The sequence below is a fragment of the Calliopsis andreniformis genome, chromosome 6, assembly GCF_051401765.1.
Source record: "Calliopsis andreniformis isolate RMS-2024a chromosome 6, iyCalAndr_principal, whole genome shotgun sequence".
NCBI classification, from domain to species: domain Eukaryota; kingdom Metazoa; phylum Arthropoda; class Insecta; order Hymenoptera; family Andrenidae; genus Calliopsis; species Calliopsis andreniformis.
In genome coordinates this window covers 2828734-2847114 of record NC_135067.1, presented here as the reverse complement: position 1 = coordinate 2847114, position 18381 = coordinate 2828734, and the positions used below count along the sequence as shown (strand labels likewise).

General features: G+C 35.0%; 1 protein-coding gene across 1 annotated transcript in view; it reads right to left on the bottom strand.

The window, feature by feature from the left end:
- Positions 1 to 1181: 1181 nt before the first annotated feature.
- Positions 1182 to 18381, bottom strand: part of LOC143180604 (adenylate cyclase type 6) — a 393507-nt gene continuing 376307 nt past the window's right edge. The window contains exons 21-23 of the mRNA XM_076380460.1: positions 10514 to 10733; positions 8599 to 8747; positions 1182 to 2776 (exon numbers count right to left, since the gene is read on the bottom strand). Coding sequence (XP_076236575.1) covers positions 2456 to 2776; positions 8599 to 8747; positions 10514 to 10733 — 690 coding nt within the window. The 3' untranslated portion in view covers positions 1182 to 2455. The remainder of the gene's footprint in view (positions 2777 to 8598; positions 8748 to 10513; positions 10734 to 18381) is intronic.

Sequence of the window (18381 nt, the reverse complement as noted above, 5' to 3'; positions counted from 1 at the left end):
ATAACGTAGTATGTATCGTGCCCATGAATAATTATTGATCTTTGTAGAGTAAGCATGTCTGGTTATGTAAATGGATAAGCTGTTGAAGTACTCTTTAATACTAGTATACATTTTTTTCACCAGAATTCTCATCATGAGCAAAATGCATGGGTTTGGTTTTTAATGTGTAGTGGTTGTTAAGCTCAGGTTGTTAGCTCAGTGCAAAATATGAAATTGTAGTAAATGAAAGGACAGGAAAATTCTGAATTTCAAATGTTTTATAAATCATTAGTTGTATATAACGTTCGCTATTCGAAAGACCTCTGCCTCCATGCATATCTATTTAGACAATACATATATACACGTCTTTGTGTCTATGCGTACTCGTTTTAGTATCATAGATTACATTACACAGTGCACAAACGTTTTGTAATCTATATACTGAAAGAATATACAGAGATACCTTTTTCCTTACGTATAAAAAAAAGACTCATTCGTAAATATTATCGATCAACAAGTTGTAGAAAACGAAATGTAAAAATAGCAAGTCTTTCTCTCGTCTCGTAACAGTCAGAAATCGAACTCGTGTTTAACTCTCTTCTTCACACGTTACAATTATTGGTAGAAACTTGCCGTGGTCCCATTCCATTTAAACCAAGTAACGTGACGAAAAAAAGGAATAAAATCAAGATTCAACCAACTAGTTCGTTGTACCGAGCTCAATGCATTCGGCTTTTCAAAGAATGTTCTTCTATTGACTAGAAAGATTAAAGCTAGCAGCAACACAAGTTTTTTCTTCCCTACTGAGACGTTAAACTCTCAGCAAATACTAATGTAGAAGCTACGACCCGAAATAAATTTGGGTCTCTTTTCACACGGTAGATGCATATCGCGTAAAAACTAATTTGTAACAAAGTATAAAACTTGTATTTAAGTAATGCAACTTATACAAACAGTAATTCAAAATATAGGAATGTATTCGTTAGAAACATTTTATTTAACGAACACATAAAAAGAAAATTGAGGAAAGTAAAAGAAAATAATAGGTAATTATGCAGAAAAGGGACCACTTCATCAATTTCAACAACTTTGAAACATGTTGTCAGGGACACAATTTTGAGTAAGTCTTTTTTATGTTTCCGCCACTCAGCCTTATGTTTCGAAATACTTGCAAAAGACCTTACTTAAATGTGGGTCCGAAATCTTCAATAACAAATGAATAAAAGGTACGCAATTTAAAATATTAATTCTAGGTTTAGGCATTGCACGAATCCGAAAAATAAACTCAAGTGAACGTTTCCACTTGTTGAACGCTAATCTGTCTAACTCTATGTAATAGCAAAAAATAGGGGCAGGGAATTAGTACTTTCTTTACAATACAAAGATGTATTGCTGCCAGCTTTGTTAAAAATTTTCAAATCGCGTGCAGCCAAATAAAGATACGGAGATTTTAACACGCATCGCGCAGATGTGCAAAGTAATATAGCTTAAGTACAAAGTTCCAGGGATATGAAATGAAATTTGAGCCGTTGCATTTTCTTACTTTTCGCTCGTTAGACTTACAGTTACGGTGATTGCTCGATGAGTCGTGAATCGATTGAACTGTTACTTGGGACGGTATTTGATAACTCCTTTCTGAGAATCGAGTTGCAAGGGAAAATGATAAATGTCTTATATTCTTTTTTTTTGTATTCCATGTAGCGCAAAATTCGAATGTTTCTGATATGATGATTCGATGAAGATACATAGAGATCGAAATTACATTGGCTTCTTAATTTGAGCTGAAGTTTCTTTGAGCGATAGTCTTCATCTTTAGATAATAACGATTTTTAAAGAAGGAACTACAAATATTAAGAAAGCGGTTTCTTTTTAGAAAACATGTCATTTTAGAGTAATACATGTTACTCTGGAAATTCACGTCACATTCATTTTTATCGCCTTCGTTTCAAACTATTTTTAAAAATAGGATAAGATTTTTCATTTCTATTATAAATATAATCCTCTTACTGTTAGTCTCCTACCTTTTCATTGACGTATGATTTTCGGTAACAGAGCAAAAAAGGTCTCTAATAAAATATTTATTTGGTATGATAACGTCGCTTAAGTTTTAACTACTATTTCCCTATATGGAGAATAAAAGTGCTTAAATAGTTAATAGAACTTTCATTGTTGTATCATTATTTCTAACATTCATTTGGTTTTTTGCGAAAGAATTAGTTTCTATATTTTAACTCAAGAAACGATGTCGCCTTTCTTCTCTTATATATATAAATCGTCATTTTTGCAATTGACATTTAAAAGAACCGGAAATATGTTCTTCTCGTATGTTCCACAAAGCACCACTTTTTGAAACCCCTCAAACTGTCACAAGAAGCAAACTTCATCTTTGAATTAGGGCAAACAACACAAAGTGAACTTGCCTGAAGATCTTCTAAATCTTTTCAATCTAAGTTCCTAAAACTTTTCAACGAAAATTTCACACAGTGACATTATTCGTCAACGCAGGTTTCTCTGTGTTGCTGTTATTAGAGTTCAATTTTCTTTCGACGTTTCTGCTGGTTTGTGTCGAATTTCGAGGGCCATCCAGGAAGTAAGTTACCATGCTTCCTTTGCCTTTGACCTGAATAGTGCCGCGGCAGGTTAGCGGATATCCTTTCGCGATTAAGATATCGTGCACCTCTTGGGTGACCTGAATCCCGTCTAAGACGCCCGTCGATTCCATCCTCGAGGCCACGTTTACCGCGTTACCCCAAATATCGTACTGCGGCTTTCGGGCGCCAATCACCCCTGCAACGACCTGCATTTAAACAAAATAAAATAGTTTTTAATCTTTAAAGGTTGCGATGTTTCTTTTCTAGCTTTTTGTGCGGAAGGTTATAACAGTGGCCTTTACGAGCGGGGTGTTTATGTTGTTTTATCACCCTGTACGTGCTTCATAGTATGATAGTGCAGGGTGTAGACATGTGCGATAGAAAGAGTATTTTACTAGCAAGTAAAGTATCGAATTATAGTCTACTCAAAATTCAATTAACTGCTCCAAGTGAGCGTTCAGACTTATCCCCGCCATATCCCCGCCACCATACACAGCCGCACGCACCGCTATCATTTTGTATAGCTTCATTGTTGGAATGAACTTAAATACCCAGTTAAATTTGAGTAGACTATAAAACTACAGTCTGTTAAGAGATACTTTTCCTCATTGTTTGGAAGGTGTAATTAAAACAATCATTAGGTGTAAAAATTAAACATAAGTGAAAAAAATAAAGTAATAAGAGGTATTTAGGTACATTAAATAAAGAAGGGAGATTGAGATATTCTTCCAATTGAAAAATCGAAAACAAAATTAAAATGACAAACATTTTTCCTTGTTAATCTAACGAACCACATAGAAACCTCTTACTTGGTCTTTTTACCCAATTGCCAACGAAGTGAAAAACATTCTAAAGGAATTAAACAGCATAATCTTACCATAGTAGTTTTACTATAGTAATTTTATTACAAGGTAAGTTTACCGATAATATGGGTATTTATCGATTTCGATGATTTATAAATATGTTATAAATCCTGATATTTTGAGAAACTTTTTCCTTCGACAATATTGACGGTCGACCTTAGAATCCCAGATATTCGCAAAAATGTTTTCGATATTATACAATCGTACTCTGCGTATAGATGTACACCCGCGACAGTTCGTGTGTTGCACGTTGCCGATGGTTGTCTTCTGTTTGGATAAACATCTCCACGACGTGGCATACAGTATACAGTAGAGCTGTTTGTATAAGAATTGCCAGAAAGACCTAATAAATTCAGTGTTTCTCAATATTTTTTTATACCTTTTTTTATGTTACTTCTTAACAGTTCGATGTCACATGGACAGTAATGACTACAAAATGAAGGCATATATGTGTAAACAGAATAGCAATTTCTGTAGTAAACGCTATTTATACAGAAACCACATTATAATATATATACTTGTTTAGTGTTACATAAATAATTTATTTATTATCTGAGAACATTAGAACACGTAATAAATTAACATAATAGTATCAAAATTCTAAAATTACATAATAGAATTAGAGTTAATGGGTTTTTATGAAAATAATTAATAAAATTATAGTCAATAGCTAAAATACACAATAATTGTTTTGTTTTGTACGTATTGAAAATATTAGATTATTGAAAATAATGTATCTGGATCGTGATGGAATGAGTGACCTCAGTACTGTAATGATTTGACTTCGTCGTACATAAAGTGTTCACAGGTAGAGCGTCTTACCCGTGAACAGAGAGTAGGATTCGTGTGATGTGCGATTAAGAAATAAATTTCATAGACTAGGATTTCTCTTAAACTAATATATAATAAAAATTTATTAAACGAAAGTCTATACAGTTAATGGCTAAACTTAATCATAAACTTAGTCATAACCTAAGCCAAGTATAACCTACTTGGTTATAAAGATAACTAATTCTAGCATTATCGCTAGTTCAGTCTTTAAATCAATAGCAAAAAAGGAACAATAGTCTGTTATGTATTTTCACTAACTGATTTGATAACTAGCATTGTTTATTTACGGACCGAATACTTTTCGGCTTAACACTTAACCGTCCGGCAGCACACTAATGTGTTTCATAAATACGATGTATTTGGTAAATTTCTTAGTTTCTTCACATTCTCTGACAATTTTGTTAACAAATAATGTCTTTTACTAAACAATGTCTATACGAGAATAATGTTTTTCCGAGAAATAATTTTGCTAGAAAAAGTATAGCTTCTAAAATACACAATTTTGCTGGACGTACACTCAAATTTTGCTCTGAAAAAGTCGGACGATTAAGTGTTAAGATGACTTATGAAATCTAATTCGGGCAGATGGAAATGTTGGATTATGATCGATAGGGATCGAGGATAGGCCAAGGAGCTAGCTGAAGCTGCCTTGATGTTGAGGATCCAAGGAATTGGTTAAAGCAGCCTCGAAGTGGTAGTCAAGGAGCTGGTTAAAATTGTCTCGATGTGGAGGAATCAGGGAGCTGGTTAAAGCTACTTCGCTGAGAGTGACCCAAGAGCTGGCTAAAACTGCCTCGATTAGCAGGAACCAAGGAGCTGCTTAAAGCTGCCTTGGAATGGTTTAGGACCAGTGAGACTGCGTGATTTTCAGAACATCGAACTCTAGAATGCCCCGCTGTCGCTGGCGACGCCGTATTTATCCTCGGAGGTTGCCTCCCTCTTTTGGACTCAGTGATTCCCCTCAGCAGGAGCCACACTTCTAATAGGCTTCGATGCCTTGGAGCATGCGCATGATAGTGCTCGCGCAGGCGTACCGAGAGGCTCACCTGCTGGTAGGTCCGTGATGTCCTCATCCTGTCCCCAGCGCGTGCAAAAAAGGACATCGTAGGATGCTGCTCGGATGATTTCCTGATGTACACATGCGCGAATGGAAGAGTCTTATTGCTTGTGCGCATGTGTTACGCATTGCTGGCGCGATCATTTGAATTTAAGAAATTGAGGTTAGGATATGATTTGTAGATTAAGATTACTACCAACTATACATATTTTCTATTCTAGTACTTATTTTATTCTTAATGCTATCAATGAAAATTGTCTAAATGATTAATATTTTAGAGTTTGAGATTATTGGCGAAATCGTCACCGGTTATTATAGTACTGTAAATGACACTCATCATCATGAAAACCATTATCATTAAGTATTTTAATATACATACACAACAAGTTAGTGGTTTATTTTTAGTTTTATTAATATTAAGTACTTATACATACAGAATAATTATAATATGTGTTAGAGTCGACGTATTTTTAAGAGAGAGTTTGGGACGGATGACCGAACTATGCCAGGTCTTTGATGAATTTATGATAGGGACTTAGCCTGCACGTGGATTTTGGAACAGGATTGAGACTACACGATCCTGGCGATGGCTGGTGACCATGTTGGATCTCCCAGCTATCGAGTACCGTTGCATTAACTGTTTATGTTTATGTTGAAATTATGTTTAGAGGTGGCAAGCAGCCCGACGTCGTGTTGTTAAAAAATAGGAACTCTGTTCCAGGAGGATCTGGCTACGGAATGGGAAAGGCTAGGCCTTTTGGTAACAGGACTGTGTTGAACACCGCGGCACTTACCTCAGCACCTCGTGACGGGACACATCTTTTCTTTCATTTTTCTAACGTATGATAGTTTTGCAAACAGCGTTTATGGCGTTTATTGCAATTTTTTTAAATAAATAAAACTTTTTTAATTTTGTATCTACTACTGTATTACAGTCCATATAATATCGAAATATTAACAAGTAATATGAAACAAAAGTGCTAAAAAATATCGAGAAACATTGAATTACGAGGTTTTCTCCGCAATTCCTATGTAAACGTTCCAACAGAGGTTCATTCGAACTTGTATACATAGCGCACCTCTATAATTATTTATTAGTAACAGCTGAAGTAGCAAAAAGTAGTAGCCAATTTTTACAGGACTATTAGTAAATAGTATATGCTTTCAAACAGTACCATCAAGAGTTTGAAGAAATATAGAGCTTTTTTGTATTCCTAAGGCAATTTGGGACAACTTGAATTTTTAGGTTATCCCAATTTCAAATTGAATAGTACAATTCCGACCATATATTTTTGAAAACCATTTATGTCCTGCATAAAGTGAGACCTTGTATATTTGAAATAAACCAGATGCAAAATCGTAAATATCTACAGACACTCAAAAAATAATAAACATTGTAAGAAAGCATACCATGCGATTCCTGTTATGATATGCAGGGATAACTTTTACCCAATTTTATTTTGTAATTGATGCATAAAAGGCATATCTATTTACACAATTAGATACTTTGAAGCTTTGCTTATCAAAATGTGGCGATCAGTACACTAAAATAGAACTATCAGATTTTAGGGCTTTTTCCACGGTGGCCCCCTGTGCAGCGGTGGTTTGTAGCAAGCGTAGGTAGATATCGCATTCCTCTCGAAAGAAAAACTAGCCCAACTCAAACTTAATTATAATACATTAACAGAACACGCTACTTTTAATAATATATACCTACCCAGGCCTAACAAATTTTTTGTGAATATCTCAGAAACTAAGGTCAACCGCCGATTTTGTCACAGGAAAAAGTTTTCGAAGTGATGACATTTATAACATATTTAAAAATCATCGAAATCAGCGAGGACCCCCACATTATCGGCAACTTTACCTTGCTACAATATTCATTAGCTGCCTAAACATAAATTATTTCTCAAGAAAATGAAACAGAGACAAACTGATAACACTAGCGGAAAGGGTAAAGATCTTATATGACTAAAGAATTCTCATCCAATTAGTTTACCTACGAATAGAGAAAATTACTTTAAATCAACAACACAGCATATTATATAAATTAAACAGTACCAGAAAGTATTATTCCGATTACAGACTCCGATTGGACACAGCCCTACAGTAATATGATCTAACGATTGATTCTATATCTTTAAGAATAACGCGAAGAAACTCAGACATATCGAGTAACTAGATGTATAATTAAAAAAAAAATTCGTGTAGCCCGTAATAAGTATTTAATTTAATAATAACGTTATGAATTTTCTAAGTCTGCGATACAAATGTGTTATTTCATAAAATCCATAGGGAATTAACAGACGACATGCATATACAGGGTGTAGCAAGTATACGTTGAAATATTTCAAGGGACAGTAGAGTATCCCAATTTGACCACAAAACGTCCTATGATATAGTGCCCAGTTTTGCAGTAATGATACTTTAAAGATAACACGTTTACACGATAAACTAATAGGCAGTGGATTTTATAATTTTGCAGATACATTGGAGAGAAGCAATAGAAGAAAGAGAAACTTAATATACATATTTTGTTGTATTTCTTACACTTTAACATTTGTAAAGCTTGCAAGATCGGAAATGCTCGTGGAAAAGAATCTACGTAACACACACAAATGAAGTGTATACCAAAAGACTGCCGGCAATCAGCTGTTCAAGGTGACCCAATAACCAAAAAAGCTGAGACTGTTTACAGTAGAAGTTCCATTGATGAACTTATGTCTAAAAGTGTCTTAAAAGATGTTAAGAGTCTTCCGAAATAACCACAACCTTCTCGAGTAACCGAATGGTCTAGGTCTAGGTCAACGGACTCTTCCGTTTGAAAATATGGTGCCAACTTTAAAACATTATTAGTCCAAGGCGAAAACAGAATGAACACTATGTCATAGGATATTTTGTGGTCCAATTAGGGTACCCTACCACTCCTTAAAACATTGAACTGTATATTTATTATACCGTGTATAAGAGTATCCCTGTACTGTTGTTATTACTAATATGCAGCATTTTTCAAATTATGCTTTATTATGGAATGAAGATTCTTTAAAAATTTGATAAGTTATAGTAATACATAATCGTAAACTTCCATGAGCTTTGAAACTTAATATTTCGAAAACTATTTTACTAACTCACTTTAGAAGTAATCTCATTTTCTAAAATGTAGTTTGTATTTCTGGAAAGGGTACTCGATCTATTTAGCTCTTCATGCAGCTTTGGTATATAGTAGGATGGTTTCGCGAACATTGTAACGAGTTACCACGAAATTGATTGACGTTACCGGTCCAATATTGATGCCCACACGCAATCGGAAGTTGTTAAAGCTGTGTTCATTAACGGACGCCAACTGCTCACGTATCCTGAGCGCATAGTCAGCCATGGCAGTCACGTGTTTGTAATTTTTCATGTCACAGGTGTTTTTTGTCAGTCCTAAGACAGAAAAAGAAAAATATTATCTCAGAGTAAAATGAACTTATCTATTTTTTATATTGTTTGGACGTTATTAAATTTAATATTGTATACTTGTTTATATTATTATGTATTTTGTATATTATATATCTTCATCTCCAATTAAGCTTTTCAATAGCCAGATTCATCAGTGCTCATCAGCCATATCAACTCTGTACAAAATTTTAATTGTATTACCCAAGCACGTGATTAGTAGCCAACTTACAGTGAGTAACGCAAGTATATGTACAACAGAGGTAGAAAATAATTGATTATACAAAAATTGTATAATAAATTGCAATTTATTGAAATGAATTATTTTTATACTAATGTATATACACGCACTAAAAGTACGCAAACTTAGTGAAAATTTAAACAGTAAGTAAATAAATCATATAACATTTTTCACGAATAAGTATATTTAATACATAATGAAAGTATTCAAACGCTCTGTTATAAGCATTATAATTTGTAAACACGAGGCCGTTGCGAGGTCTAAATGTAAACAAATGATCTCCAGTAAGTTTTGAACAGTATTTGAAAGCAAACCGAAACGAAAGTTAAACGTTTATCTGTGATTCAGAATAATGAGTGGTAAAACATCAGAAACCAGTAAACCTGAACGAGAAATTACTATTAAATTGCACAAGGAAGGTAAATCATGTAAAAAAGTATAATACGAATGGAAATATTGCAAATGAAAAGATCTGGGTGTCCAAAACAGTTAACGTCACGTCAAGAAAAAATATTTTTGCGTGAAATAAAGAAAGATCCATTTACATTTGCTTCAAAATTAGCAATAATAGTTGCTACAAACTTTCATAAAGAACTAGACGCCCAATTATGTCTAAGAATGTTATAGAAAAATAATTTCCATGGTAGAGTGCCACGAAAAAAAACCTACATTAATTGTCTACAGACTTTTAATTGCGTTTCATGTATACATGCACACAACCACTTCCACAGGGACGAAATCAACCACTTAAGTATCCGTGAGAGAACTCTTGACAAATTACATACACAGACATGAAATTATCACCGCAGTGTTTAGACGGTGGTTGCTTTTCAGTCCACTGAGTAAAGAATCACTGTATAAGCTTGCTCGCAGCACGCGTTGGAGTAATAACTTTTTTATTATACAATGCATATTACGCTAAAATATTATGTACAGCGGTTATGTTGAACTGTATAATTACTCGATGCATCTGTCTTACGGCACTTAACGTGTTAAGATACAATTGAGTGAATAGCTGAATTAACTGAAAAGTATACATGGCGACGGAAAATTGTGAAATTTCGTATTTAAATCATTTACACATTTTAAATTAATATCAGAAAAATATTTCAACTTATCGGTTTTTTTCACTAAATCTAAATAAAATGTTTCCAGGTTTCTTTGACTTCCAACTATTAGTACTTTAGTAGTTGATCATTTTGTCAACTTATCTCGAATATTTCAACTTATCTTTCCACTTTATTATTCAGTCACATCAGTCGATTCAGCATTTCGAAAGTTCTGTAAAGCTTTGAAAACGAATAACAAATATTCTATATTGCTTTCTATATTGCATCGGTTTTAAAGTTCCGACGAGGAAAGGAAATATTTAAAAGGACGTAGAAATACGTTTCAAAGGCTGCGGAGAAAACAGAAATATTCTGATATTTTGAGTTCGCTAGCAGAAAATGCAAAAGAATTTGGAACCTTCACTAGGAAATTTACGTACAAAAGGTTGCAGAGTTATACTCACCGGAAGCAGCCATGTACGTGGCTCCGGTGCTCTTGATCTTCTCAATGTATTTATATTGTTCCTCAGCGAGTAACTCGTCGAAATCGGCAATTATTTCGTTCAGAAGCCTGAGACACTCGACGCCTTCGTTGTTTGCTTCCAGTTCCACGTAAAACTCCGAAAAATTCGGAATCGAGGCGAACATTATGCAAACAAAATCACATTGCTCGTGGTATAGCTCCTGCGAAAAGATTAATTTAAACATATATAAGGGAAGATTGAATAGAAATCTGATGAGCAGTATTGCATGTCTCACGTTACTAGTACAGAAAAAAATATAGGATAGAATGTTAAGTATGGTTTGAGTAAAGTCAGAGAGAATCTAACGTTTAAAATAAAACGAAAATCTAGAATAACAAAATTGTGTTGGCGCTTTCATTTTCGCCACAAATGCATTTGTGAATCAATCAAGTACGTGTGCGTTTATAGACTTAAATAATAACTCGTGTTACGGATTTCACTACAGATCGTTTCTGTGATTGTTTTTGTAAATAACGCAATGTCAACGTTATTTTACTATGAATATTTAGTCACTACTCGTTCTTATAGTGTACGAAGAACACATTGAACATACCTAATCAATGACAACAATGAAATAAGCACTATAGTTTTAACTGAGTTTAATTTTTGTGTTAGTTTGATCTACAATTTTTAGTTAATGTATTGTTCCGTATGCAAATTTCACTCTATGAATTAAATTATGACATATCATATCTATTGCTTGCAGAGTACGTATCTTGGATTTTTATTTGTCTAAATGCTGTGATACTTCTTCGTTTTAATTGTACAAAGTTTGTTTTTTTTTTACGAATAAATGACGATGTTTGTAGTCAACAAGTTCTGATATTACATTGTATAGTGTGCAGAGATAAGAAGTCCAGCAAAAAGAATACCAATTTACCAACGAAGCACAGTACGAAATTAGCGATTCGGCGGTAATAATTCATAGTGTAACGACCAAGTTCAACAAACGTTGACAAATAGAGCGGTTTACTTATGAATAAGAAATGGGATTTTTGTGGAGCGCGGTTAAAAAATGAATTTCGCGGATTAGGATTCCTCTTCTTGTATTAATATTTATTAACAAAATAGTACATGTATGTATTTCTAACGCTTAAATCTAATTTGATCACTAATACAATCTTGTCAATTTATACGTTCAAAATTTGATCTATCACTGTCACTGAATCCAAAACTTTGTTGGTCATTGACTATGATCACAGTTTAACATACCGACTAAACACATTTGAATTTCGACGATAATGTCTGTATAGATAGCAGAGACAGTTATAGATGGAAATTGAATCACAATAAATTATAAAGGATTTATCAAAGAGCTGGTTAAAGCTGCCTTGGTCGAAGGAGTCCAAGAGGTGGTTAAAGCTGCCTTGGTCGAAGGAGTCCAAGAGCTGGTTAAAGCTGTCTCGGCTAGGAGTGATCCAGTAGTTGGCTGAAGCTACCTCAATGAAAGGAACTAAGGAGCTGGGGTATAGTGGTCTCATAGTAAGGTTGAGACTAGTACTATTTGTTTGTCTGGTTTGTTATCACTAGCAACGTTGAATTTATATTTGAAAATAGACTCCTTCCAGCAGTCCGCTGATTTTGCTCATTGTAGGAAAAGTGAGATGCAGCGTATGTACGCACAGGAGCTGCTGCAGGATATTCGCTCCTGATAGGTCCTGCATGCGTGACACATGTGTGTGTCGCATTCCGTTGAGAGATACGTATGCGTGCAGAGAGACTTGCCTTCTATAGGTTCACTGTATTATCATCGTGTCGTCATGAAGTGTTTTATAGCATAGAAACACATCATGGCACTTGTCGTTTGAGAAAATTTTGTGTTAGGATACTTTCTTTCGCCTTTCTCTCTCAGTAAAGAATTTCCTAGATACATTGCCGATAAGTAAAAAATAACATTTTTTTATGAAAATATCAGAATTTACACACTAATCGCTAGCTGGAATGCTCATTGTTCTGCCTTTTCCCAGCTGATGCGGCTGCTTATCACCGCGTTAATGCATTTCATCACTTGATAGAGTTCTTGTTTCATCCTATTTAACTATTTTTACAATGTAATTCTTTCAACAGCTCTTCTGGATCTGGACTCGTACACTTTTCGTAACTTGTCCTAAGTTTTGCGTGATGTTTCTGCTTTTGACATGATTTAATTGACCTTCTTTTACGCTAAATAAAATTAATGCCAATGCCTCCTTATCCTTCCTTGTCCACTCCAGTGCGTCTTATTCAGTTTTCTCTTCTGTTCCATTTGAGTACACCCATAGCTCATTATACGAGGGAGAGACAATAATTATCTGCAATGTTACTATAATTTTTATTTGAATACAAATGGAAACTCAAAGGAGAGAAAAATCTGGACTATACGAGGGATGAGCCATTATATCGAACTTGAGTTTTCGGAGGGTTTCAAGAATTTGTACAACAGTAAGTGGACAGGCATTGTCATGTGTAACGTCCCAATGCGTTAGGCGAAAAGGAAGGAACAGGTTTCGAGAGAAGAGTGGCTTCCTCACGAATTTAGGATAGTGGGAGTTTGTGTGGCGTGCGATGAAAGAGTGAAATCTAAGACTTGGATCTGTTTAATATTAATAATTTATTCAAAATTCGTTAGTTGACTAATTGAACATTAAGATAGTTATTAAACTAAACTTGAGTATGGTAGTGCGTGACGTATAACTGAAAATCGAATATTGATACATTATAATTCGTATAATCGATTCTTAACCTAAATGCTTGCCGAACGGTTTGTGCTACAGAATGGTAAAATGAATGCGTAATACATAAGAACAATTAATTAACGCCGTGAAATTATAATAATAATTGCCTAGATAATAAGTACTAAGGTTATGATTCTATGCGTGAGTATATATAATATGTAAATAACACAACGTGTTCTATCAGGTGTCGGTAATGTAGGAAACGCGATTTGGACAGGTTATGTTCATCTAACAGATTCTGAGTCGCTGCCTCAGTAATAAAAATAACCCAGGTCCAGTCTCCTGATCTTTTCAGAAAAAGACAGATTATCGACTACATATGTTAAGCATCTCTAAGCGACGTTTAGTCTGTGTGAAGTTCAGTTGCTCTAACCGTCGGGACCTTGTCTTGAACAGAGCGGTCTGCCACTTTCACCAACGTTAAGTTGCTTGCTGTGCTTGTTACGGCATGTATGCTCAGTTAAGGTCGATTCGCACGTATCCGTCTGTGTCCGTCTGTTCGTACCCATCTGTCTGACTCCGCTTATTTTCCTCTGAGGCGTGATGCAGACAAGTGCTTTTCACTGCACAATTGTACGCCTGCTTTGTTATCAGGCTTGAATCACATGCGCATCGCAACTTGTAGCTGTTCTGACTACAATTATTGAATGTCTATCAATTATATAAGATTAATAATTTTTTTTTCAAATTGATCAAATACTAGACCGAACCATTGTCCATTTTTTAATTACTGTTATTTCGTAAACAGAAGTCATACATTAACTTTCTACTTTCACACCTCTAAGTTAAGTTTCCAAGAAGACGTTTCGACATTGATTGTAAGAAACATATGCGAAAAATTCTGTAAAAAATTGTACTTTTTAGACATACTTGAATTCATTTGAATTTTTACAATTTATTGAACAAAAACTATCTTCATTCTCCCATCTGTTTCGTAACACAGAAACATCTTCGTGGAAATTCAACTTAAGAATGTGAAAGTAAAGGATTCGCCTTTTAAAATGACTCCAGGGAGGAGGTTATCATAGTTTTATTATATTCATGTTATGAAGATCTCATTTGTAATTCACGAAAAGTTTATTCTTAAAAATTTAAGATTGACCGTCCGTTTTGCCGGACGGACACTGAACGTTGAGTACGAACCACTCCATTTAAAAACAAGGGAACAATATTTTCTCCCAAGGGACGAATTGAACGGCAACGGATATGCATGAATCAACCTCTAAGCATCTTTGGGACGCATTCTAACTTGCTGGACCCTCCAGTCGGTATAGCCGCAGAGATCATGTCTCGAATGGAGCGCTTTGTAGTCTTTTTGCAATTGCCGAATTAATTTGTCGGATTTATTACACCGAGTTCATGAATACTTGAATGCCTCGCAATCAATCCCAAAAGGAGCATACAATATTTTTAATCTTTTGGGCCTTAAGTCACTGTAACCATGAGCACTACGTCACCAGCGGTGTGGTCTCTAATAACCACTGGGAGTGTACCAGCTGTCTGTGAGATAGTCAAAGCGTTGTTCTTGACGTCCAAATCTGCTCTCTTCGCGATGCGTCTGGAGCATCTCTTTATATACTCGAAAAATTTGAGCACGTGCATGCGCAGTCGGAGTGGTCTCTATTTTATTCTAATATTGGCAATAATAACTTAGTTTAACCGTGATTACAAAATATTATAAAAAGGTACGAAATTGAGTATGTGTGTCTTAAAATTCTACAGTATGTGTAATGAAGACAGTAAGTCAACAAATATGAATATTCTTAAATATTACAAACCATGGGCATTGGCTTGGCGCTCCGCCGCGATAGTGACGGCTGGCTATTCCACCGTGGCAGCGACAATCAGGCCCTTTTCGGAACAAACCTGGAGAAAACCCACAGCAGAACATGACCTGACAATAGCGACGCGCATGTGAAACGTTAGCATTCTTGCAACCAGGACGCCTCCACCCTTGTGCGACGTTGCAAACCAGGCGGTTTATCGAGAAAGCCATTCGGGAATTTATATTTGCGCTATTTTTGTAAAGTATAGAACTTCTTATGTTTTTAACAGAAGGCAACTATAATTAACTAAATATTATAAACGCAATGAAGAAGGTTATGTATGAGTGGAATAACTAGCCTAGAAAGGGAGCGCATTAGGCAAAGAAAAGAGACGGTTATATACATGACGTAGAATGTGGTGGATCACCTTCGGGCAATGGCGCAGGAATGATGTGTGTATGTGTGTGTGTGTGTGTGTGGGGGGGGGGGGGGGGGCGTTACACACGTAATAACACAACACCTTTTTACAGTAATCTATAGCATTTGTCTCGAATTACAGGCTTTAGGCTCTCGGTAAACATTTCGCTGTAAGGAGCACGGGTTTACTGTTGTGCCCCACTCCTGATAACCAGGATGAGTCCCAAAAAACTGTAAGGATCCAGTTTTCCTGTCAATGGTTGGCTCTTGAATTTTTTGTTGTTAAGCGATTATGGTTGCTTCCATTTCACGTTCTATCCTTTACATTCTGGATCATAATGAAGTTTATCATGGCGATTTGAATGTTGTTGATAGCTATCTAAATCCATTTCTTTATGGAAGATTGTGAGTCGTTTTTGTACCCATCTTACATAGACTTTAATAAGCCTAAATTTATTGTGAATGATTTTATAGGTAGAAACATGATTAATTACAGATAATTTGCCACTTTATCAATCGTGTATCTAACAAAACCATATGTCATACACGTGTAACGTTCTCCTCATTTGTAGCTGTGTACGCTTGGATCCTGTATTCACGTCGTTTGTGCAGCCATTTTTGAATCTTTCAATCCATTCGTAGTCACTTCGTTGTGGCAAAACACTGTTCCCATCCATGAATTCCACAACTTATTAGTTATCTCTCCGTGCGGTTTATAAGCACCGGCTAAAAGTAGTAAACACATATGTACTTCCCGATTTATAATATTTAACTCTTCCCAATTACTGCCGTGTATTCTGCGACCTTCAATATTCGTATAAATAATTCAATATGCGTAAAAATAATATTTTGAAGGTGAACATTCATAAGAAGTAAAAACGTTGACATTATATCATGCACTCTACAAATAGTTTGTCTAGGTACACTTTGAGAAACTTTTAAGGAACTTTCGAGGAACTTTTTAGAATCGACGTAGTGTACTTATCATAGAGGTTACGCAAATCTAAGTCCGTAAAGGAGCATCGAATACTCTTAATCTTTGGAAAACGGTCGCTACCTCTAAAGGAGCGATCTCGATCTCTGGATGAGTACCCCAGCTGCCTCTCAGATCCTCGTGTTCTCGTAACTCATCGATGCCAGAGAGAAGTGTGTTCCCTGCTGCTTTCGCAGCTCTTTATATACCCGCCAGTCAGAGTTCGCGCATGCGTAGTGTCTTGTTTCTAATGGCGCACTTATTCTAACCGTGACTGTTTTAGATGAAAACGTACGAAATACGTTATGTTTATATTAAAATATAATTAAAACGTATAATATATGACATATAATAAAATAGAAAAATATGAATTAAGTATTTAACCTAATAGAACATGCACTAAATAATAAGACAATATTAATAGAAAGAGAGCGAAAATAAATACAACGGGGGGAGAGAGAAAGAGAGAGAGAGAGAGAGAGAGAGAGAGAGAGAGAGAGAGAGAGAGATGACGATAATTAGAGAGAGATAGACTAAGATAGAGGGAGATGAAGATGGAGTAGACCGTGGGGCGTTATACCTAATAGGCCTAATTCGAGTAACTTTTTTTTCCTTTCCATACGGCCAATATAATGTAGCAAAATTAACAATCGTAAACTATAGGATTATATATGTACAATGTTGAAATCTTCTATCTCCTGTTGATTCATTCTATTTTTCGGAATACGTTCCATTCTGCAACGATAGTCTTCGTTGTTACAATTTTACTAAGAATGAAATTACGCTAAATAAAACTGATAGTCAAACACTAACGATCAAACACTAAAACACTAATAACAAATACCACTGCTCTATTATAATATACTATAAAATAAGAACTTCAAATAAGACATGGAGGAAATCAACAGTCGCTTAGACATGTTCTCGATGTTAGTGTTAAAACGATTCCGACTTGACCTGAGTTCTGTAAGGTTCATTTCAACATCTGAATCTTTGTAAACGCAGATGTCCAGTTAAAGTCAAGGTTACTTTCTTTATTGTCCTTCCCTTTTCTTAACAATGTCTGTGGAAGGACACGCAAAATTGGTAACTGTTTACTGTCAACTCCGTGTTCGGAATTTTTGGAAAATTATGCGAAAAATTTTGAAAGGTCAGAATCATTTCAACAACGACACCGAATGCATGTCTAACAGCCGTTGGTCCCCTTGCCGTCCTATTTAAAGTTTTTAGTTTTTTTGTGCATTAAGTTAGACTAAATCTACTTTATTAATATTATATGTGTATGTTATTAATATTATATGCGTATTTATATATATAGTTATTATTTAAAATATTATTAACAGTAGTGCAATACTATTTGTTATTAGTGATTCAGTGCTTAATCGTTAATGTTTAACTATTAGTGTTATTTATAATGGAATGAGGTCCAAAAAATGAGATAAAACAACAAGAGATAAAAAGTTCAAACATTGAGCAGATAGGAAAATATATTATTATTATACATAGTATTGTAGTTCACGATTGTTAATTTTGCCATATCAAACTGGAACTGTTAGAAAGAAAAAAAGGTGCACCTTGTTAAGTCTCCTGCATTAAGATACGCACACCACTATGCTGGGTCTCACGTTCAAAATAGACGTTTCTGTGTGATAGAGTAGTGATAGGCCCATGTTTGTAAGAGTGACTACACAATTCAATCGATGCCAAATGTTTAACAATTTTTCTTAACTATACAGTTCGTTTGCGGCACATGGTTCTTTTCAATCATTTTTTCTAGTCAACGATGAAAATATGATTATATAGTAAAAATATTAATATTAATTTTCAATGTTATAAATAATTTTGCAGATGGTGTTTTCACAAATTTCTATCGATCCAGTGCTGTAGATTCATCCCTGAACACCACTACCATTAATTTCTTTTCACCCTGTACGGTCG